The following is a 22054-nucleotide window of genomic DNA, read 5'->3' as shown; positions in this document are numbered from 1 at the left end:
ATCCAAGAGAAGCTAGTTGGCTGATATCCTATACCAATGCAAAAACAGTACCCATCCTGTAGCATGTATGTGTCATTCATGTATAGCGAGCTCAATTTCTGCTTATGTCTGTGTTTTGTGCCTATCACAGCCACATACATACATTTTCAACAAATGGTTAGAGTGATAGTTTCCTTCTAGAACAGTCCACTATTGGCCTTCTTATGGAAAGATTGGTTACTAGGAAAATTATTTTATTAAAAATATCTGAAACAGGAATTAGTGTTTGGGATTGGGGTGGACTCATGGAGTTCTTGTCTTAATTCTACATTTAGAACTCAGTTGACATTGAATAGTGCCAACAACAGCCAAAGTCAGTGTGGTGATGTGTCTCTAATTGTCACTCATTGGTGTTGTAGGAAATGCTTTCTCAATACTGTGTTTCGTAAGATATTCATGAGGAAACAAACGTAGCTGATCCGTGGCAGTGATTTATTACGAATGTTTTCCCAGTGCTATACAATAGAAGAATCTTGAGTTTGCCTTTGAAAGATCACTTCATTTTAGTTATGATTCCATTCCATTTTCCAAAATATTTAGCAATTTTCACCCTCTTCTTCCAGACTCTGGGTGCACTGAATACTTTCAGGGCTGCAGTGTATGAACATGCTGTTATTTTACCAAACAAAACAGCAAATCCTGTTTCAAAAGAAGAAGCTTTGCTCCTGATGAATAAGAACATAGATGTTTTGGCAAAAGCAGTGAAGACGGCATCCAAGCAGGTACTGGCCTTTACATTCTGGCTGAGAAATTGTATGTTTGCAACTAGACAACAGTGTGGGTGTTTTGGAATTCATGAGGAACTTTTGTTTTTGTTTGGAGCAGGGTGCACATATCATTGTGACACCAGAGGATGGAATCTATGGTTGGGTCTTCTTTACCAGGGAGAGTATTTTCCCCTATCTGGAAGATATACCAGACCCTGAAGTGAACTGGATTCCTTGTAGAGATCCCCAGAGGTAATGTCATGCCATTAACTTTTGACTTTCCACAAAGAAGTTAGCATGTTGCAAATTGTCAATAGCTTGTCATTAAGCTTGTCTAGTAATTTTGCTAGTAACTGAATTTTTAAAATGTTTCATAATGTGTGCCATCTGGAGTGTCTCTTGTTTGGTAAATAACTTCAGATATTGATACTTAATTGGTTGCAGTTCTCTTTAATAAAGTAGATGTGTATATACGTGTGTGTGCGTGTGCGCATGCACATACTAGTCCTGGAGTGTGAACTCAGGGCCTAGGCACTTCTGTGCTCAAGACTAACGTTCTATCACTTGAGCCACAACTCCACTTCTTCCTTTTCTGGTTAATTGGAGATAAGAGTCTCATGGAATTTCTTGCCTTGCTTGGCTTTGAATCATGATCCTTAAATGTCAGCTTCCTGGGTAGATAGGATTATAGATTTATAGAACCCAGCTGTTAATGCAATTTTTATAAGTGTTTAATTGGATTTTAACAAAGTGAGGAAGTGGTAATATGTACGATCTATGTTCTCAGAAATAGATGAGCAGTTTCATTCTTGTAGGAATGCTAAAAGATGAATGATGAGTCTATGTTCCAAAGAGCTTTGCTATCTATCACCATAATTTACAAATAATCAGGAGGATGAATAAAATTGAATAAGATTTGAAACAAGAAGTACTTTTTCTGGATCCACATTTTACTAACTGCTAGTTGAGTAATATACGGTTTTATAACCTAAAATTTGACATTTCTGTTGCTTTATCTATAAAGAACAAGAGCACTAAGATTTCTCCTCTGCTTCTTTCAGCAAGATAATAGTGTCAAGTGAAGTAATATGGAATCTTACACTGGGATGACTTCTCCAATGTCAGCTCTCATTATAACATTTTTTTGGGTATGATATTTGAGTTGGAACTAATACCTTTGCATTTTCTCAGCAAATGCTCTATTCCTTGAGTCATTATCTCTTCCTTAAAAATTTTTTTTTTGTTTGTTAATTGTGGGCTTGAACTCAGGGCCTGGGTTCTCAAGGCTACCACTCTACCACTTTGAGCCACAGCACTACTTCTGGTTTCTGGGTGGTTAATTGGAGATAAGAGTCTCAGGGACTTTCTTGTCCAGGCTGGCTTTGAACCACAGTCTGCAGATCTCATCCTCCTGAATAGCTAGGATTACAGGCGTGAGCCACCTGTGCTGGCTTCCTTAGTCCTTTTTGCTTTTATTTTGCTTTTCAGATAGTATCTGTGCTTGTCCCTGAGGCTGATTTTCTTCCATGGTTTTCCTACTTCTGCCGCCCAAATATCTAGAATTATAGATTTATACACAATAATAAGAAGAAAGCCTAATGAAATTAATTTATTTTTGTTGGTTGCAGGGCTTGAACTCTGGCCCTTGGTGCTGCCCCTGAGCTCTTCAGCTCAAGGCTAGCTCTCTACCACTTGAGCCACTGCACCACTTCTGGTTTTCTGGTGTTTTAGTAGAGATAAGAGTCTCACAAACTTTCCTGCCGGGGCTGGCTTTGAACTGTGCTCCTCAGATGTCAGCCTCCTGAGTAGCTAGGATTACAGGCATGAGCCATGGATGCCCGGCTTGAAATTAATTATTTTACGTGAGTTCACTTACCTTTTAAAAACATTTTATTCAATTCCTTTAAATGGTCGAACATAAAGTAATTTGATTTGCTAATTTTGTATTTACATACATTTGTTCAGAATTACATCTATCACCTAAGAGAAGAAAATATTTTATTAGCTCATGCTGGCTCTCCAGCATTATGCCCAGCTTTGGCTCTCAGCTCCACCCGGACCTGAGCTCCTCCTAGCCCTGGAGTTCTGCCCTACAGCTGGTCCCTCCCTCTCTCCACCCAGACCCACCTGAGCTCCCACCTACCTCACTTCCTGCCCCCAGACCCCTCCTTCTACCTGGATAGGGACAGGTACCATGTGTTCCCTCTTGCGGAAAATATGGATCCTCTAATAAACCTTGTAATCATCTTCCTCCTGTGCCTGCCTGCCTCCGTGTGGTCCCCTGGCATGGATGTGAAGGATCCTTTCAAGGGGGAGGTATATTGTTATAATTCCACACGTTTACAATATGTTCCAATCAATCTCACCTCCAAAGAGGAAATTCTTTAACAATTTCGACTATATAAAATTAACTAGAAAGTGAAGTCCAATGCTGTGATATTTAAGATCAGCTGGTGTGTCATGACTCATCCTGGGATTTTCCCTTTTGGACAAATATTCTATTAAGGTTGCATGGTCTGTGTTTATAGAAACCACAGCTAATGACTAAGTGTCATGTAATTAGTAATCCTAGTGAGTCAGTCTCCTGGTTTGCAGACTTTTCCTAGAACTGGGAGGAATCATTATTTGATAGTTGCTTAGACTAAAATGCAGTGTGTGTGGATAGGCTGGTAAAACTGGCTTTTCTGGGGGATCCTGATGAGTTAAAGCCTTAAATGAATTCTATTGAGAAGGTAAATGACTGATGGAAACTTTAACATTGTTGAGTTTGACAAACACTTATTTGAATGAAACACTTCTGTTATAAACAGACAAAAAAAATCTAACTAGGCAAGACAGTGCATGCCTGTAAGCTCAGCAGTAAGGCTGGATAAATGAATATAAAAGGAGAAATCGGTATTCATGGAATGATAATATTAAAAAAGAAAGCCACCATTTCTTCCCTGGTAATGTTCAGCTTTAGAACGGGCACATGTTGCCATGGCCTTGTCACTGGACAGAGGTGAGGTTTAGTGAAGCTCCCCTTTAAATATAGGAACTCTTCACTTAGGGTCCTTGACTTCCATCGCAGAATAAGAATTTCTGGACAAGTCACAATGGTAAGAAAACTTGGCAGAGCTTTATTAAGTAAACAAGCAAGGAAACAGACAAAAAAAACCCAAAAACCAGACAAACAGAAGGTCAGGGCCACACCCCAGCAGAGTGTGGGTGCTCTCATAGGGACACAAAGACACAGACACAGACAAGAAGACACCTAGAGAGACACACAGTTCCTTGGGCTGTTGGGTATTTATAGGGTAAAGGTAAAGGGTCTGGCTTTAAGTTACGCAAACCTAGGTGCTTTGTCTTCACTTTAACTACACTTGGTGTTATTCTCTGAGTTTCCAGATAAGAATGCATCCTGCCATAAAACAGATCCTTATCCTTGAAACAAAGAGACACCCTGCTATCTGCATTTTGAGGCAACTTGTCAGGCAGTTGTGCATTCTTGGGTGAGAAATGCATCCCTTAGGAAAGAATGGATTCAGTTGCCTCTCTTTGAAGCAATGATAGCATTTCTAAGTTTCTAGATACCATATTTCTGAGTTACCTATCCCAGGCCTTAAGTTATCCTGCTTCAGCTTCATATTTGTGCATTTAAATCTACTGTTTAGGGGCTGGGAAGGTGGCTCAGTGGTAGAGCACTTGCCTTGCATGCATGAGGCCCTGGGTTCGATTCCTCAGCACCACATAAGCAAAAAGAAAAAAGCCAGAAGTGGCGCTGTGGTTCAAGTGGCAGAGCGCTAGCCTTAAGCTAAAGAGCTGAAGGACAGTGCCCAGGCCCAGAGTTCAGGCCCCACGACTGGACCAAAACAAACAAACAAACAAACCCTAAATCTACTGTTTATACATGTTGATATGTTAGACATTTCATTAGGCTTTTTTGCCAAAAAAAAATTAAACAAATTACACAGCAGGTTTAGTAAAGGGCCTTAATAAACGTGAACATAAATGGTATTTCCCAGTTTTTTCCTGCAGAAAAATAAAAGGTCTATATCAGTAGCTAAGTTATCCATTCCTTTTATTCAAAGATCAGCCCAGAGAGCTCACATGGTGATGCTGCTTGGCTTCCAGAAACAATGAAGCTGGCAGAGCAAGGCGGCTCATGTCTCTAATCCTAACATTTAGGAGGTTGAGGCTGAGAGATTGCAAGTTGGAGGTAACCTTAGGCTACCTCAAAAACTGAAAAAAAGTAACAAAGCAATTACTACATTAATTGTCTTCTCATAATTATAAAAATCCCTAATAACCACTATTTATGTTATGTGTTTATGTTAAGTTATGTTCTATCTTGAGCAATTAGTTGATCCCAGGAACTCACTTGATGTATTGTGCACATTCACTTTGTCATTGGTGACAGTAGGTATCACTATTTACATATTGTTTATGATACAAAAAGGCATCTATGACCTCATATTTAGTAGTTTTACTAAATGAAATTAAAACACAGCTGATTACATTAAGCCATGCTAACCATATGGACTCTTAAGGGTCTGGGTATACAATGTTACCCTGAAACACTCAATGTCTAGTGAATCTATTTATTCTCTAGCAATGCCCTAGTTACTAAACATTTCTAGTCTGCTTTTTTGCTGAAGTTTGTTTCCTTTTAATTTCTTGGTCGTTTCTTCCCCTCTTTCCTTTCTTTTCTTCTGCTGCTATTGGAGCTTGAAGTCAGGGCCTCGAGCTCTTACTTGGCTTGTTTGCTCACAGCTGGTGCTTGCAGTCTACCACTTGAGCCACAGATCCAATATAGCATTTTGATGGTTATTTAGAGAGAGAATTTTGAAATTTTTTTTCTTGCTGACTAAGCTTAGAACCATGAACATCTATATCTCAAGTCTTCTAGTAGCTAGGATTACTGGTGTGGGCCACCAGTGTCTAGTTTCCTTTTGCTTTTATTCTGCCTTCATGATTTGTTCTGTGTTTTCCTCATGATTTCTCATGAAGGCCCTATATGACAGATATTGTATGATACTTTTACTTTTGCTGTTTTTTTTTTTCTTTTTCTTTTTTTCCCTCAGTTCTGGGCTTGAACTCTAGGCCTGGGTACTGTTCCTAAGCTTCCTTTGTTCAAGGCAAGCACTCTACCACTAGAGCCATAGTGCCACTTCTAGCTTTTTGAGTAGTTTATTGGAGATAAAAGTCTCACAGACTTTCCAGCCTGGGCTGACTTTGAACCATGATCCTCAGACCTCAGCCTCCCAGGGAGGTAGTATTACAGGTGTGAGCTCTTAGTACCTGACCTGTATGTTGCTTTTGATTGATAGGAAATCGATGCCAGCTCTGTGAAGTATTTACTTACTTCCATTTCACTACACAATCTGTATTTGTTTGTATAACAGATGTTTAGCACAGAACTCACTATTTTCTGCCACCTGGTACTTGTGTTTCCAGTCACACCTAGATCAGCAAATTTGAAAGATATGACTTGGGTTATAGACAAGATCTTTCTCAAAAGTCTACAAAACTCTAAGCCCTTACTTAGCCTTCCTGGAAGTACTTTATAATATAGAGGCAGGATTGCTTCTCCATTTCTTCCTTTGTTTTTTCTGTACACCAGTCTGGTACTGCAGATCTGGAATCTGGCACATTGAAAGATTGCTTTCATGAAAAACACCATGTTACATGTGAGTTTTAAAACTTTTTCTGCTAATAATCGATCCCAAACTGATATTCTATAGGCAACAAAGTACCATAAATGGATAAAACAGAGTCAGCTGAAGCAGTGTCTATTGAATTAGGTTTGGCTACACACCAGTGCAGGAGAGACTCAGCTGCCTGGCCAAGGACAACTCTATTTACATTGTGGCAAATATGGGAGACAAGAAATCGTGCAACACCAGTGACCCTCAATGTCCCCCGGATGGCCATTACCAATACAACACTAATGTGGTGTTTGATTCTGAAGGTAAACTGGTGGCCCGCTACCACAAGGTAAAAATTACTTAGGTATTACTAAACTTGATTTACTGCTTGTGTTTGTTTGTGATATACATATATGGTTGTATGTTCCGTGCTGGAACATATATTATATTATATTATATTATAATTGCATAATGCAATAGTCATTTATTCCAGTAGAATAGGATTTAATTTGATTTAGACTCAAATAAGGATTTTGAGTTTGTATTGGTCATAAAATAGAATATGTCAGAATATTAAATTGTGATATTCTTTGAGAAAGAAAAGGAAATGATCTGTTTCATCCATAATTTAATGTCAGGGTTAACAGTTGGACTCCATTTGTTAATATTTTACACTAAGCTACCGGGTATTCTAACAGGACTTTTTGATTTCAAGGGAACATGATCTTTGTGGCAACTAGCTCTTTCAAAAAGAGAGGAATATCTTTGTTTATGTAGCTAAAGAGGGCTGGTACAGTTAGTTGTTTGGAGGGTTAAAAGATATTGTCTACTGTTCCAGCCCTCTTATCATTGGCTAACTGCCTTTTCTCATGGCAGTTCTCCTAGAAGCCATGATGGCTATAGCAACACAGAGTTCACATTCCTATGAGTAAAATCCACAGGAAGTGTGTATTTTTCTCACCTAGGAATCTTGCAGAAGCATTATCACTCCCTTATTCTAGTTTGGTCACATGCCTTCCTGAGCCATCAAACTCAGGATTCAGGGTGCACACACTAACACAAGCAAGCATTGTATTAAACAGTCTGAGTATCAGAGAGCTGATACCTGAGTCGACCTATGAACACATTGGACCAAACGAAAACCAGTCCCAAACATGTTGTACCTTAATCCTGTTAGGTAGTAAATAACTCATAATGTTATTTTTTCAGCCTGATCATTGCTCTAACAGTGCAAGTGTTGTACTGGTTACAGCCATCAAGGAGACACTGAAGGTCAAGAGTCCAGCCTATGCATATGATCAGCTTGAGGTAGTAGCTATTGAATTATGTTTCTCTACACCAGTGTAGGAGAGACATAGCTGCCTGGTCAAGGACAAGTCTATGTTGTGGCAAATATGGAGAGCAAGAAGTCATACACAGTGATCTTCAGCATCTCCCTGTTTGTTAGTGTGCAACACTGCACTGGTGAAGCTTCTGTCAAGCTGAAAAAGTAGAATTGTTAGTGGTTTGCTACCTAACAAGATCTAGTTTTGTTGTGGTTGTTGTTGTTGTTTTGTTGGTCGTGGGGCCTGAACTCTGGGCCTGGGTACTGTCCCTCAGCTCTTCAGCTCAAGGCTAGTGCTCTACTACTTGAGCCACAGCGCCACTTCCGGTTTTTTCTGCTTCCGTGGTGCTGAGGAATAGAAGTCAGGGCCTCATGCCTGAGAGGCAAGCACTCTACCACTGAGCTACCTTCCCAGCTCAAGATCTAGTTATTACATTGCTGAAACTAGTTTTAAGTCTGCTTCAATCGATTTATATAAACTTGGTAGTCTCACAGGGAATAACAAATAATGATATCATATATTTTGTTATCACCTATCAGACTTAATACTGGGAAGAGCTGTTCATCCTCAAAAAACATAGTGGAAATAATCTGAAAATTGTAAGTCTAATGATTTCATCCTGAGCTTTAAGGTAGAAATATTCACATCTTAAATACCATTTGTAGATAGAACCTTATTCATGGAGGAAAAGGAAAAGTTTTGATGAATATACTAAGAAAACTCATGGACAGTTGTCCATGATTTATGAAAATCTTTGCAGAACACTTTTATGCACATCAACATACATAGGAGGAAGTATCTAATTTTATTGTAAAAGAGGTTTGTTGTACAGAGGGATTACAGTTATGTAAATAAGGTATGAATACATTTCTTTTTGAATGGTATTACCCCTTTCCTCATTTTCTCCTAGTTTTCCCCTTCCTGATGCCCCTCATCCCCAAGTTGTACTATTCATTTCCAGCATAGTGTCTAGTGAGTATCACTGCTGAATTGGTTCACAATTTATCCCACCATTTTTGTGCTTCCCTTACCCCTCCCCAAATCAGATAAACTTATATACATGACAAAGGGTGTAGAAATAAAAAACAGTGAAAAAAAGGGAATAAACTGAAGGGAAAAAATAATAACTGCAAACAGTACAATAAGAAAACCCTCTTGTGGGCTGGGAAGGTGGCTCAGTGGTAGAGTGCTTGCCTTGCATGTGTGAGGCCCTGGGTTCAATTCCTCAGCACCACACAAGCAGAAAAAGCCAGAAGTGGCACTGTGGCTCAAGTGGTAGAGCACTAGCCTTGAACTGAAGAGCTGAGGGGCAGTGCCCAGGCCCAGACTTAGGTCACAAGACCGGACCCCCCCCCCAAAAAAAACAAAAAACAAAAAACAGAAAAAAACCCTCTTGTTTCCCTTTCTTGGAGTTCATTTCGGTAAGCATTGTTTATATCATCATATGCACATAGCAATTGAGCCCTTAGGAAGAAATATCTTATGGGTTTTGATCATATCTACTGGCAACCTGTTCTTTTACTAATTTTTTTCTTTGCTTTTTGTTAACAGTACAATCTTTTTGCACCAGAAATTCAATTTGATTTCCCCAAGGATTCAGAATTTGTGACTTTTGACACTCCGTTTGGAAAGTTTGGCATCTTCACTTGCTTTGACATTTTTTCTTATGACCCTGCTGTGGTGGTGGTGAATGACCATCAAGTTGACAGCGTTCTTTACCCCACTGCTTGGTACAACACGCTGCCCCTCCTCTCAGCTGTCCCCTTCCATTCAGCATGGGCCAGATCCATGAGAGTTAACTTGCTTGCTGCAAATACTCACCACACCAGGATGCACATGACAGGTAACTCGTGCCAGTTGAGCAATGATGGTCTCTGGAAGACTACTTACTAGCTTTCAAGGTTTGACTTTCTTTAAGGATTTAGTTATTAACGCCAGTATCATGAAAGTCACAACAGCATGAATTTCTGCCTAAGGAACTTGACTCTTGAGGGCAAAGGAAGCAAGCATTGTGGTAATTTTACATGGGGGGAAACGTTATAGAGAAATAAAATTATGTAAAAATGAAAAAGAATGAACGGATCTGGGCTACACAGTAAGCTCAAAGCCTACCTGGGTTACAAATGAAATGTTCTCTCAGAAAAACAGGTGAAACAAAACAAAAAAATTGAAGCCAAGATCTAAGGAATGTCCCAGTTAACATCTATTAGTTGTACTGTGATGTCTGTTGAGATAAAATAACTTTTTATTTTCATTGACTCAAATGAATAATCTCAAACACAGTAAATTGATCATTTAATTAATGCAAAAATATTCTTCATGTTTGTAAAATTTTCTAATTTCTTGTTAGATTAGAATGAATTAAATTAGATAAGTAAATTAGAATGGCTTGAAATGGAAGCTTAAATCAAGAAAAAGATCTGTTAAATCATAAGTTTAGGTAAGTAGTATCAGTATTAACAGAGAACGCACAGAATCAAATTGGAACTTAGGTGTAGCTCAAATGGTAGTGTACCTGCCTAGTAAGCACAAGATCGAAACCCAAGTATTGAAAAGAAAATGGAACTTAAGCCAAAATAACAGTGATTTCCTTAGTATTTGTATGCTTTAATGTCATTTTATTTTTTTCTATTGGGTGCAAGTCCTGTGGCTTAAACTCAGAGCCTGACACTGTCCCTGAGCTTTTGTGCTCAAGGTTAGTGTTATACAATTTGAACAACAGCTTCATGTGTGTGTGTGTGTGTTTAATTGGAAATAAGAGTCTCATGGACTTTTATGCCTGGGCTAACTTTGAATCATGATTCTTAGTTCTCAGCCTCCTGAGTAGCTAGGATTATTATACAGGCACGAGCCACTGACACCTGGCTTATCTTTTTATTTAATCGCATGTGGAAGCATTGCATTAGAGAGTTGCTATGAAAAATTTAAACTGGTATTTGCATTGATTTGTGTTGGCCCCAGGGAGTGGAATCTACAGCCCAGAAGCCATCAAGGTATATCACTATGACATGGAGACTGAGAGTGGTCAGCTGCTGCTGTCAGAATTAAAGTCTCGGCCTCGCAGTGAGCCCCACTACCCTGTGGCAGTGGACTGGAGCGCTTATGCTAGACGAGTCCAACCATTCTCCTCTGAGCAGGCAGACTTTCTAGGGATGATTTATTTTGATGAATTCACCTTCACCGAGCTTAAAGGAGACACAGGAAATTACACAGTGTGCCAGAAGGATCTGTGTTGTCACTTAACTTATAAAATGACTGAAAAGCGAGCAGATGAGGTTTACGTACTTGGTGCTTTCGATGGGCTTCATGTCGTAGAAGGCCAGTATTACTTACAGGTAAAAGTGCTTGTGGATGTTAGAATGACCTCGTTGTTAGCTTTGTTTCTAAGTCAGCATTGCCTTTTTAAAGATGTACCTTTCTTTAAAAAATTGTTCTGATTTCAGTCAATTGGTAGAAGGTTGCATTTTTTTCCACGTGTCTTTTTAACCCTAAAACACTTCATTTGTTCAGTCTTAGAAAGGACAGAATATTTTTCTTGGCTGCAAAGTAAAAAGATAAAGCATATTGACTAATTATCAGCACTCCAAGTTCAAGTTTAAATAACTGCAATTTCTGAGCATTTTCTTGTTTCCCCCAGGTTCTGCTGGTGCAATGGGAGATGGGGTGAGGGAGCTAACATTTTGATCCAGTGTAGTCATGAGTGTGAATGATTTAAAAAGAGATGTTCAATTGAAACAAATAATCCATATAAGAATCCATGGTAAAATTTTAGTCTATACTGTTTGGCTTTATTAAAAAAAAGATAATCCCAACCCACTAATTTGGAGATAAAATTCCCTAATAAGTTGTAACTTGGAGTATAAAAGAAGAAAAAAAGCAATACTTGAGAAGCAGGCTCAAGATTTTTCTACCTTTTAAAACTGTGTTATGTAGGTAAGAAATATGTCCAAGTGTTCTGATTATTTCACTGTTCTTTTTTTACTTAGATATGCACATTCCTGAAGTGCCAAACCCCTGATCTGAGTACTTGTGGGGAGCCGGTGGGGTCAGCTTTTACTACGTTTGGAGAATTCTCCCTCAGTGGCACATTTGGAACGAGTTATGTCTTCCCACAGATTGTCCTAAGTGGGAGTCAGCTTGCCTCTGAAAGACATTATGAGGTAGGAGATTTTCAAGATGATAAATTTCTTCAAATGGATAGGCTAGTCTAGCAAAATAAAAATCTTTATAACAATGGGACAGTTTCCAAATACTATCCTTGGCATCCTAGGAGAGACATATGGAATGTGGAAACTACAAGACAGAATACAACTTTTGGTTTTAGATTGTTGTTAGGCTGTGATAGAAAATTTGGGATTTATTTTGCTGTGAAAGAGTATGTTGGGTTCCAACACAACAATGAAGTCAGAGAAAGTAAAATTTCAATATTGATAATGACAATGAATGTCCTGTTCCTTTACATAGTGTAGAAGGTTTAAGTGAAATAATGTGTCTACAACTTATTTCATGGGTGTGTTATTTTGAGAAATCATTATAGTCATAGCTGTACTTCATATAGTTAAAAGTTCCTCCCACCAGGTGCTGAGTAGCCTCTAGCTACTCAGGAGGCTGAGATCTGAGGATCGAGGTTCAAAGCCAGCCTGGGCAAGAAAATCCATGAGACTCCTATCTCCAATAAACCACTAGAAAACCAGAAGTGGCACTGTGGCTCAAGTGGTGGAATGCTAGCCTTGAGCTGAAGAGCTGAGGGACAGTGCCCAGGCCCAGAGTTCAAGGCCCACGACTAACAAAAAAAGTTCCTCTACTACTAGATCTGAAACATAGACCTTCTGACACCAAATCCTGTGTGCTTCTCACAGTGCTTTTATATTGCTTTAGAATTGATGTGCTCTAGACAAGACTTCTGGGCTGAAAACAAGGTCCTGTCTTGGAGTTTATCCTTTGCTTTCTTTCCTTAGGTTTCAAGAGATGGACGCCTAAGGAGCCGAAGTGGAGCCCCTTTACCTGTCTTAGTTATGGCCCTGTATGGAAGGGTATTTGAAAAAGACCCTCCACGCTTAGGGCAGGGACCTGGGAAACCAAAATGAATGGGGGCAGGCAGGCAGAAAGGGAAAAATATACCCAAAGTAACCAGAAAACATTTTGTCAGTCATCCTTACCTTACCAACCATTATCCTAAAATAATTGTGGACCCAGTTGAAGCTACATTTTGGTACAGCAGCCAACAGCTCCCTCCTCAAGGATTTCACAACTCTACAGGTTATTCAGAGGCCTCACCTACATCTCACTACAGATGCAGTTTCATTCATCCATCTCCCTTCAGATACTCGTCTTGGCTCTGAAGTCATCTCATCAAATAAGCACTTCCTGTCCCATGGTTCTTGGAAATGTCTTTCCTTCCATGTCTCAGAATTTCTCACACCCATGTTCATGTCCTGAGCATGATCATTAAATCCTACCCACAAAAGTAACACCAGCAGCTTGAGGTACTTGCTGCTTGGCTGGGTTGTCTCTTTTCATCCTATCTGGAGAGTGTTTTCGCCTTTGCATTGGCACTTGACTTGTTTGGTCAAGCTCTCAGACTTGTCTCCAATGGGGATATACTTTCTCTTTGACTTCAATACATTTTGCTCTGTTTAAAACTCCTGTGTGCAGGGCACCGGTGGCTCATGCCTATAATCCTAGCTACTCAGGAAGCTGAGATCTGAGAATTGCAGATCAAAGCCAGCTGGTGCAGGAAGTCCTTGAGATCTTATCTCCAATAAAACTACCAGAAAACAGGAAGTGGCGCTGTGGCTCAAGTGGTAGAGCGCTAGCCTTGAGCTGAAGAGCTGAGGGACAGCACCCGGGCCCAGAGTTCAACCCCCACACTGACAAAAACAAAAACAAAAACTCCCATGTGCCCACCCCCAAAGTCTCTCTTTGGTGAAACCTAAGGGCTGCCACTCACTTCTGATGACAGCTTTATCAGGGTCTATCAGGGTAAGATAGGTAGGTAGAAGATAAATAGAGATTCCTTAGTGTCTAGAAGAAATTGATCTAATTTGCTGAACAACAAATAAATTTAAGAAGATTAAAAAGCCAATATATGTTATGTGCTGTAGTTTGAAAATGGTAATGCTGATAATTTAACTTACAGTAGCTGTTCTAATATATGCACTATTACATCCATCATGATGGTTAATTTTATGTGATAAAGTGATTGGACATGGTTATATACTATTTATGCATGTGTCTGTGAGGTCACTTCTGGAAGAGAGAGCAGTGTCAGAATTGGGCTGAGGAATTCAGAGAATCCTCTCATGCACTGTGGTTATAGAGGTCTGAATAGAACAAAAAAGCAGAGACGAGTTGAATTAATGTTATATATGTTTGATCTAGGACATAGATCATCTGCCTTCTGGTGATTAGAACCTTAGACTTGGAGGCTCTCAGCATTATTAGTTCATTCCCTAGAAGTCAGGCTTTCAAATTACACCAATGCTTTCCTCATCTCTGGCTTGGAGATATCAATCACAGGATTTCTGAATCTCTATAATAATGTTAACCAGTATATTATAATAGATACCTACCTGCCTACCTTTCTCCTACCTACCTGCCTACCTACCTACCTATCTTTCATGAGTTCTGTTGCTCTGGTGAATTTTGGCAAATATATATCCTTTAAATAGGCAGAAGGTATTTGATCCCAGTAACACAGGACTTAAACAAGGGAGTGCTCCAAATAGTCATGAGCAACTTTTTACCCAAGTAAGATATTATCATTATCTTTTCTTCTTTTTAAAAATTGTTATAACGAAGGTGATATACAGAGGTGTTACAGTTACATAAGTCACATAACAAATACAGTTACTTTTGGACAATGTCACTCCTTCCCTCGCTCTCTCCAGTTTTTCCCTTTTGTCCACACGCACAAGTTGTACAGTTCATTTTCAACATAGTGTCTAGTGAGTACCACTGCTGCATTTGTTCACCCTTTGTTCACCAGTTCTGTCCCCCGCCCCCCCATCCTCCCAAAGACAGATGAAGGAACAAAGAAAAAAATTTGTTTCCATTTCCTGGAATTCATTTTGATAAATATTATTTTATAAGATCAGATGCACATTGACCTTGTGCCTTTGTGTTCCTCCCCTAAAAATATCTTCATTTGCCATTCTTTTATCATAATTTCCTTGGCTGTTATAGTCTATTTGAAATTAGATACATGGAATAGAACTAATAAAGAAATAAATTATCTGCTTCAGGACACATCTTTTTTTCCTTCTTGATATAGTCTATCTTAAAGACTACTCAATTATGGCTAAGCCTTCAAGCTCAGGAATTAGTTCCCTCCTGTGCTAGGATATAAACTTCCTTAGAAAGGGCTACCCTGTCACCTTTCCCCTAGAGATCTTTGGCCCATTTTCCCTCCCCTTATCTTGACTGGTTATTGATTAACTCCAGAAAAAGACTGAACTGAGAGCTAGTGAGTGCTCTGGGTCTTGTGATGGCAGCTGAAGATCACTGAGTTCATAGACTTTTTTTTTTTTTTTTTGCCAGTCCTGGGGCTTGAACTCAGGCCCTAAGCACTGTCCCTGAGCCTCTTTGTGATCAAGGCTAGTGTTCTACCACTTGAGCTACAGTGCCACTTCTGGCTTTTTCTGAGTGGTTTATTGGAGATAAGAGAATTTTGTGGACTATTCTGCCCAGGCTGGCTTTGAACTGCAATCTTTAGATCTCAGCCTCTTGAGAAGCTAGGGTTACAGGTGTGAGTCACTGGTGCCTGCATAGACATCTTTTATTCCCACAAAATGTATGACAACTATACTCCTAAGCTTTTCCTGGTGCTTATTCCCACCTAAAATAATTTAATTCAGTACTAGAAAGCCAGAAACACTCTGGGCAGTAGAATATTCCTTTGGTGTCCCCATTTCCATGTCTCTTAGATTCTTTCTGCAGGAACTGTCATCTCAGATCTTAGATGGTAAGAGACTGTAACCAGAATTATTCTGGTCTTGAGGAGATAGGAAACAGCTAGCCCCCAGCAACAGAGAAGTAAAGGAAACTTAAGATCACATCGCTAAGAGAGAAAATTGTAATTAAACTTTTTTTTTTTTTACTAAGCAAACAATTTTATTAACCTTTGTTTCAACCTTTATTCCCAGACTTTATCAGCTTCATTAGCTGCAAAGAATGAATTTTGTATAAGCAAAAACTGAAAAGAGCTGCAGTGTCCAGGGGGCTTGGGCTTAAAATATTAATAGATCTAGATTTTATCAGACCCATAAACAGAAGAATTTTAAAAAGCAGTCATATTATAAAATAGCAGCTCCTGTGACTTCTTCAAGTTATATTTTCTTCAGAAGTTGACTCAGTTCAGTTTGCCTCATTCTTAGAAGCCTCATCAAAATTCCCCACAAGATCTGGAACTTCATCATCATCCTTGCCAGTAGCAAGTGGTGCTTTTCCATCCACAGATTGTTTGGGCAGAGCTTCAGCCAGTCGGACTGTCTGCACCAAGCTGGTTCAAGATGCTGGGAAGCATTTCTGTCAGCTGATTTGTCTCAGCATGGCCTGTAAGGGTGAAAGTATTTGCTGCCAAAGATGCCTGAACTTTAGGGTTGTTAAAGTGGATCACTGTTCCTTGGTTTGTAAACATATTCTCCTTCTCAATACCACAGATATTGTTCACTCCTAACTTATTTAAGGAGAAGTTTTTTGTCATCTGCTGTAGCTGTTCTATGAACCACCTTCTTCTTTCTACGAGCAGTTCCTTTCCCACCGACGCGCACTTGAGCCTGCAGTTTGGCGAGCTTTTCTTGGTTCATGATAGTTTCTTTCATCTTGTAGCGGAAATGGGGCCGCGCGGGGGATTAGGGTTGGCGCTCAGGGGGTCTCGGGCAGACCAGCTGAGATTAGGCGCACACACGCCGCAAGACGTCAGCTCCGTAGTTAAACTTTTAAACCTATCTATATGGCCCGCTAAGGTCACAGAATGCCCCAAGATTAGATTTGGTTGAGTATCTACTCACCTAAGGATTGATGATAGGCTTAATTTCAGCCTCTGATGGGACAACAAACAGTTCTATAGCAGATCTTCATCTTATCTACCCTGGCTCAATATATCATGCTTTAGAGGTAAAATGTAGTTCAGTCAATATCCTCAAACCTTGAGGTAGTGATTCTGCCAGTGGGCGGGTCCTGGGGAGGGCAGAGATTCAATAGCGTAAGTGTGCTGTGGTGAACGTCATTGTCAGTCTTACCCTAGAAAGGAGCAGCTCTCAGTTACAGAAAGTGTATTCCTTTCCCAATGGACTTTTCTACCACTTTCATGTGTGAGTGTGGCTTCAATTCTTCTCTTGAAAGGACCTTGTAAGGACGTCAGGACTTGCTGATAACATGGGCATCTTCCCTCTTTATGGTCTTCCTTCTCTCCCAGACAGCTATCTGGAGGCTGTTACCAAGCTTCCATATCAGCCCCTTCCTAAATCTTATCTAGGTAGACTTCTGCTCTGCTTTTATTACAGGAAACTTCAAAATCAATTATCACAGTCATCTCTTAGTACTTAATCTTTATGACAGAACAACAGAACTGATCTCTTGAAGTTGTTTTGCCCCTTATCTTTTAATACCTATACTTTTTATTTTTTATCTTTTTATTTTCTTATATCTTTTTATTTCTTATATTCTGGCCTTTCCTCCTTCCTTTCCTCACTCATGGTTTCAAATATATTTCTGACACTTCAGGGAATAGTTCACCAATTGCGTATGTATCTGTGTGTTGTGTGTATTTTTTTCTTTTTTTGCATGAGAGCCAGTTCAGGATACTAAATAAAAAACTATAAGAGGTTATTGTTTTGAATCAAAGTTCTGCACTGGGTCCTAAGAAACCTGGCTAAAAATAAAAATGGAGTCACTCATAATAAAGTTCCAAGGCACCACGCAGAAACAACGTTGTTTATCAGATCCTCAGGGAAATCAGAATTGGAGAGATAATTGAATGCCCAGAACAGCCTGTTTTCCTTGGTATGATAATGAAATTCTCTCCACTTTGACCCTACTGCAAAGAACATGAAATAATTGGAAATAATTATTCTATTGTCTATCCCACCCCACCCTCTTTACATGGAAAATAACATATAGGAAGGATCAATCCACTTTTTGTTCTATGATTTCTTTCATTACTTCCTCTGTCTATAGTAGCAGTGGGGAAAGTTTTTGGCCTAAGGAAGTTTTCTAGCCTGTTCCTAGCAAGGCAACCAAAGGCACAACTTGAAATTCAAGAAATTGAGATTTCCTCATTGCAACAAAAACAAAAGCACCAGCACACTCCCTGTTAAAGCCATCACATCAGGGGTGAGTTAATGTTTGTGACCACATCTTTTGAGGCTCATTTTTAAGTTGCTAGTTTTGTATGGCCCCAATCATGTCATAAATATCTTGAGTAGAAACAACTGTCCTGATATAGAAACATTATTATTGTTGTTATGTGTTTGCTGGTACTAGGGCTTGAACTGACAGCCTTGTGCTCACACTAGGGCTTTTTCTCCCACAAAAATGTCCCAAACTTGGGATGTGACTGTACTTGGGCTAGTCTTGGGGAGGAATTTAATGTTCCAAACCCCACATAACTCAATGAAACCTTGTTCTGGGGTAATACTAACCATTCTCACCATGGGGATGACCTGCTTGCAGTCTATTGAAAGTGTATTCCTTTCCTAATAAAGAGTTTTAGTTCAACATGTCGGTTTATGAGCACAGGAAATCTTGACAAATGATGCTCCTTCTATTGTTTGCCATCTCTCCAAACCCCACCCATCCTCTAGTTACCTGGTTCCATTTTCACCTATGTACCTTGAATATTATTACTATTACTTTTATTATTGTATTATCTATAAGTAGATGGATAAAGGGGCCTGTCTGCTTATGAGTATAATCGATCTTGATCATTGTCATGCCTTTCATCATTCTTCCCATCTCTCCCAACCACACCCATCCCTCAATTTACCTAGCTCATTAGGAAAGGTTTTCACATATTTACACCGGATGTTATGACTACATTCATTCACTTTCCCCTCTCCATTCATCTGTTTCCCTTCCCTTGACTTCTTGTGCTCCTGACAACACAGGTTCCAGTTTCCTGGTATTCATTTTGTTAAACTGTAAGTTAGTTGTTCAAAGGAGTTACACCACTGGAATCCTCCCCTGTGTATACCATACTTTATCCAATTTGTTTGATTATATTTTCACATGACTAAATATTTTCATATGTTTATAATTTAGATCTAACTTTCCTATCAATTTTACTGTGGTGAAGTCTTGCTGAATTCTTCTCTGCAGTCAAGGATAGAGGTTGGTTAGCTGCACTACTTTATGGAATTCTTCTCTGACTGCAGTCAAGGATAGAGGTTGGTTAGCTGCACTAACTTTAGGGCAACAGTTTTTATTGAAAACTTTTCTCCTTTTTGAGCCCATCTTGTCAGTACAGCAACTCCAAATCCCTAGACGATCGGTTGGGGTAGGTACTGTAAGTGAGAGCCTCCCAAATCTAGGTAACTTTTGGGACTTCCTTTTACCAAAGACTTCCTTTTGCTAGACAGTCTTGTATTTTTTTCTGTCTCTCTGCATTTGAGACTTCCCAGCTTTTTACCCTTTGGAAGGAAAACGATGATAAATACAATCTCTTATGTCTCCTATTTTTGCAACTTGATATCTAAAAGAGTGCATTGTAGGAAAAGAGCTTGACTGCTTTTCTTCAGCTTATTTCTTGGTTTTAATTTCTGATATGATTAATAACATTTTTTTTGTTGGTCATGGGGCTTGAACTCTGTGCCTGGGCATTGTCCATGAGCTCTTCTGCTCAAGGCGAGTGCTCTACCACTTGAGCCATAGTGCCACTTCTGGATTTCTGGTGGTTCATTGGAGATATGAATCTCATGGATTTTCCTGCCAGGGCTGGCTTTGAACTGTGATCCTCAGATATCAGCCAGGTCCTGAGTAGCTAGGATTACAGGTGTGAGCCACCTGTACAGGCACCCAGCCTGATATTATTTTTGTTTAAAATAACATAATTTCCCTACTACATGGTTTATCTACAATAACTAGTGTATGTCTAGGACAAGCAGAAAAGGTCAAAAGCTATGTACATATGATTATATAAGATGATGCTAAGCAAAATGAACCCCAAGATAGGGATGCAAGAGGGTTTATCTTTCTTGCTGTTGTTTTTAATGTACTTATAATGTGCTATGTGATTTTTTATTTATTTCTTTTATATGTTCTCCCCCATGGTATAACCCCTGTTTTCACTGTATTTAATCCTGGTGCCCTGCATCTTTTCTAATTTGGGGAAGGGAAGGGAAATAACAAAATGCTGAAATAAGGATACAGGATGACCCCTTGTAACAACGAGATGTACAAGACACTATGTTGAAAACGAACTTTACTACTTGGGAGGGGGTGAGGGAGGAGTTGGGAAGGTGGGGAGGAAAGGGATGGTAGGAAAAAACAAAGGAGTGGGTAACAATGCTCGATAGGAAATGGATTCATTATCTTGCTCTCATAACTGTAACCCCACTGTACAGTATCTTTACCATAAAAAATATGAAAATAAAATAAAATAACAATTTCCCTAGCTATCCTATGTCAATATGGTGGCATACTCAAGAGTAAGGGAAATACCAAAGTTGAAGTTTTTCTTCTTCCAGGTAGATTAAGCTCTAATAAAAATACTTTTCCTTGAGTGTAGGTTTTCATTTAAAAAAAAAAATCAGTGTTAGCGAAATGAGTCCAGTCCCATAGCTTAGTCCACTCCTTCCCTTCTCCACAGCTTAGCAGGCTCCCTTCCTAGGCAGCACTAGGCCCATGTAGTAAAGGCAGTAAATAATCAACTTCCAACCCCCTTTACCTTGGGATGGGACTTCTCTGGGGCTGCTACCACCACATAGGCAACAAGAGCCCCTTAGAGTGACCTTCAGGACCAGTTATCTACTATTTGGATAGCAGCCATAGATCCTAGTCCACCATGATGAAGCTCCTGGCCCACATGTCCATACCAGGATCTCTGCTTCCTAGCCCCTTCTAGCCCCTCCTCAACCCCCTAGGTTGTATAGGTCACCCCAGACAATAGCCAGTGCTTCTTCTTCTCATTCCTCCCTCGTGAGAAGGAGTCTCGCCAGCCCGCCTCTTCCGGCAATAAACCTTTCTTTGTTCTATGTACCTGGATATCTTCGTAATTCTCTAGCAAAGTCTATTAATCTTAATTTTGCTAACAATCAGAATGGAATGCTCTGAACCATTTCAGAACCTCATTTGGTCTGGGAACCTGGGAGGTAGAGAACTGGCAGTCCTGGAGGTAAAACTATGAGGATTTCCTCATTGCCAGCATAGAGTTGTAGCCCTTAAGATTGGTGCACCAATGACTCAACTATAATCCTTGCTCCTCAAGAAGCTGAGATCTAAAGATGGTGGTTCAAAGCCACTAAGCTGGGCTTCCAGCAAAAATTCATCAACCACTGATCCAGTGATCCAGTCAGATTCCAACCCTGAACTCTGCTTGAACTATCATAAGCTTTCATCCTCTGTATTTCCCTTTTTCTCCTGTTTGGTGGGTGAGTTTGTCCTGGAACCTCCTACATTAAGACAAATCGTTGATGTTCCGTTGTTCAGCTTTCTTCCTGGGTTGTGATAAGATGACTGTTAAGCTTTTGTCAGATGGATAGATGACTCAGTGGGAGTTTCTTATTTAATACTCTTAAGCTAAGAAGGTCAAAGAAGTAATTTTTTAACTTCTTGGTAACTCATTCCAGCTTTAACTTTTATCTTAGAAACTCCTTTTGTAAACTGTTATGTAAAAACTGCATTTCTTTGCAAACTATGTAGTTTCCCAATCCATCTGGGTGGAGAAATACCACAAGAGCAGATAGCACAGCGGGATAGAACACTTAGGAGGTCTGCAACTCAAGTCATCACACAGAAATAGAATAATTTCAAAATTGTAAAGCTGGTTATTCCTCAGACTACCACATACTGCTATGTGTTAATCCAGTGTCTCAGGAAAGATCTCACTTGGAAGGGTTGGTTTAAGATCTAATAAATGTACAATCACACTGGTGTAACATGAGTACTGAATCTAAAACTGAGGTCCTAATAAAAAGAAATATTGAACAGAAACATGCAAATAGTGTGTTTATGAAGAGACTCAAGGAGAAGATCTTTTCTCTATAAAGCCCATGGGACAGTTCTGGAATGCTTTCTGTTGCTCACATTCCTGAAGTGGAGCCAACTTTGCCTGCATCTTCTATTACTATTCCTAACCTCCAGAGCTGTTACACAATACATCGTGCTGTTTACCCAACCTGTTTGTTTTGTGGTACTT

The 22054-nt window shown here is 39.6% G+C and overlaps 1 protein-coding gene and 1 pseudogene across 1 annotated transcript; one reads left to right on the top strand and one right to left on the bottom strand.

The window, feature by feature from the left end:
* Positions 1 to 524: 524 nt before the first annotated feature.
* Positions 525 to 12888, top strand: LOC122117054 (vascular non-inflammatory molecule 3-like). The gene is made up of 7 exons (XM_042690682.1): positions 525 to 761; positions 865 to 998; positions 6530 to 6722; positions 9250 to 9541; positions 10660 to 11033; positions 11685 to 11858; positions 12657 to 12888. The coding sequence occupies exons 1-7, from the start codon at positions 549 to 551 to the stop codon at positions 12783 to 12785; spliced, it is 1509 nt and encodes a 502-aa protein (XP_042546616.1). The 5' UTR covers positions 525 to 548; the 3' UTR covers positions 12786 to 12888.
* A 2907-nt stretch (positions 12889 to 15795) lies between these two features.
* LOC122116964 lies at positions 15796 to 16602 on the bottom strand (annotated as a pseudogene).
* Between the last annotated feature and the right edge of the window lie 5452 nt (positions 16603 to 22054).

This window comes from Dipodomys spectabilis, unplaced genomic scaffold, assembly GCF_019054845.1.
Source record: "Dipodomys spectabilis isolate Male_0828 unplaced genomic scaffold, ASM1905484v1 ptg000001l, whole genome shotgun sequence".
In the NCBI taxonomy this organism is placed as follows: domain Eukaryota; kingdom Metazoa; phylum Chordata; class Mammalia; order Rodentia; family Heteromyidae; genus Dipodomys; species Dipodomys spectabilis.
This window is presented reverse-complemented; position numbering and strand designations above follow the sequence as displayed.

Bases quoted from the DNA above. Each gene is read 5' to 3' on its own strand.
- LOC122117054 (XM_042690682.1), top strand. From the start codon at position 549: ATGATTCCATTCCATTTTCCAAAATATTTAGCAATTTTCACCCTCTTC. The intron at 762-864 runs GTACTGGCCTTT...TGTTTGGAGCAG, and splicing joins TGAAGACGGCATCCAAGCAG to GGTGCACATATCATTGTGAC. The intron at 11,034-11,684 runs GTAAAAGTGCTT...TTTTTTACTTAG, and splicing joins AAGGCCAGTATTACTTACAG to ATATGCACATTCCTGAAGTG.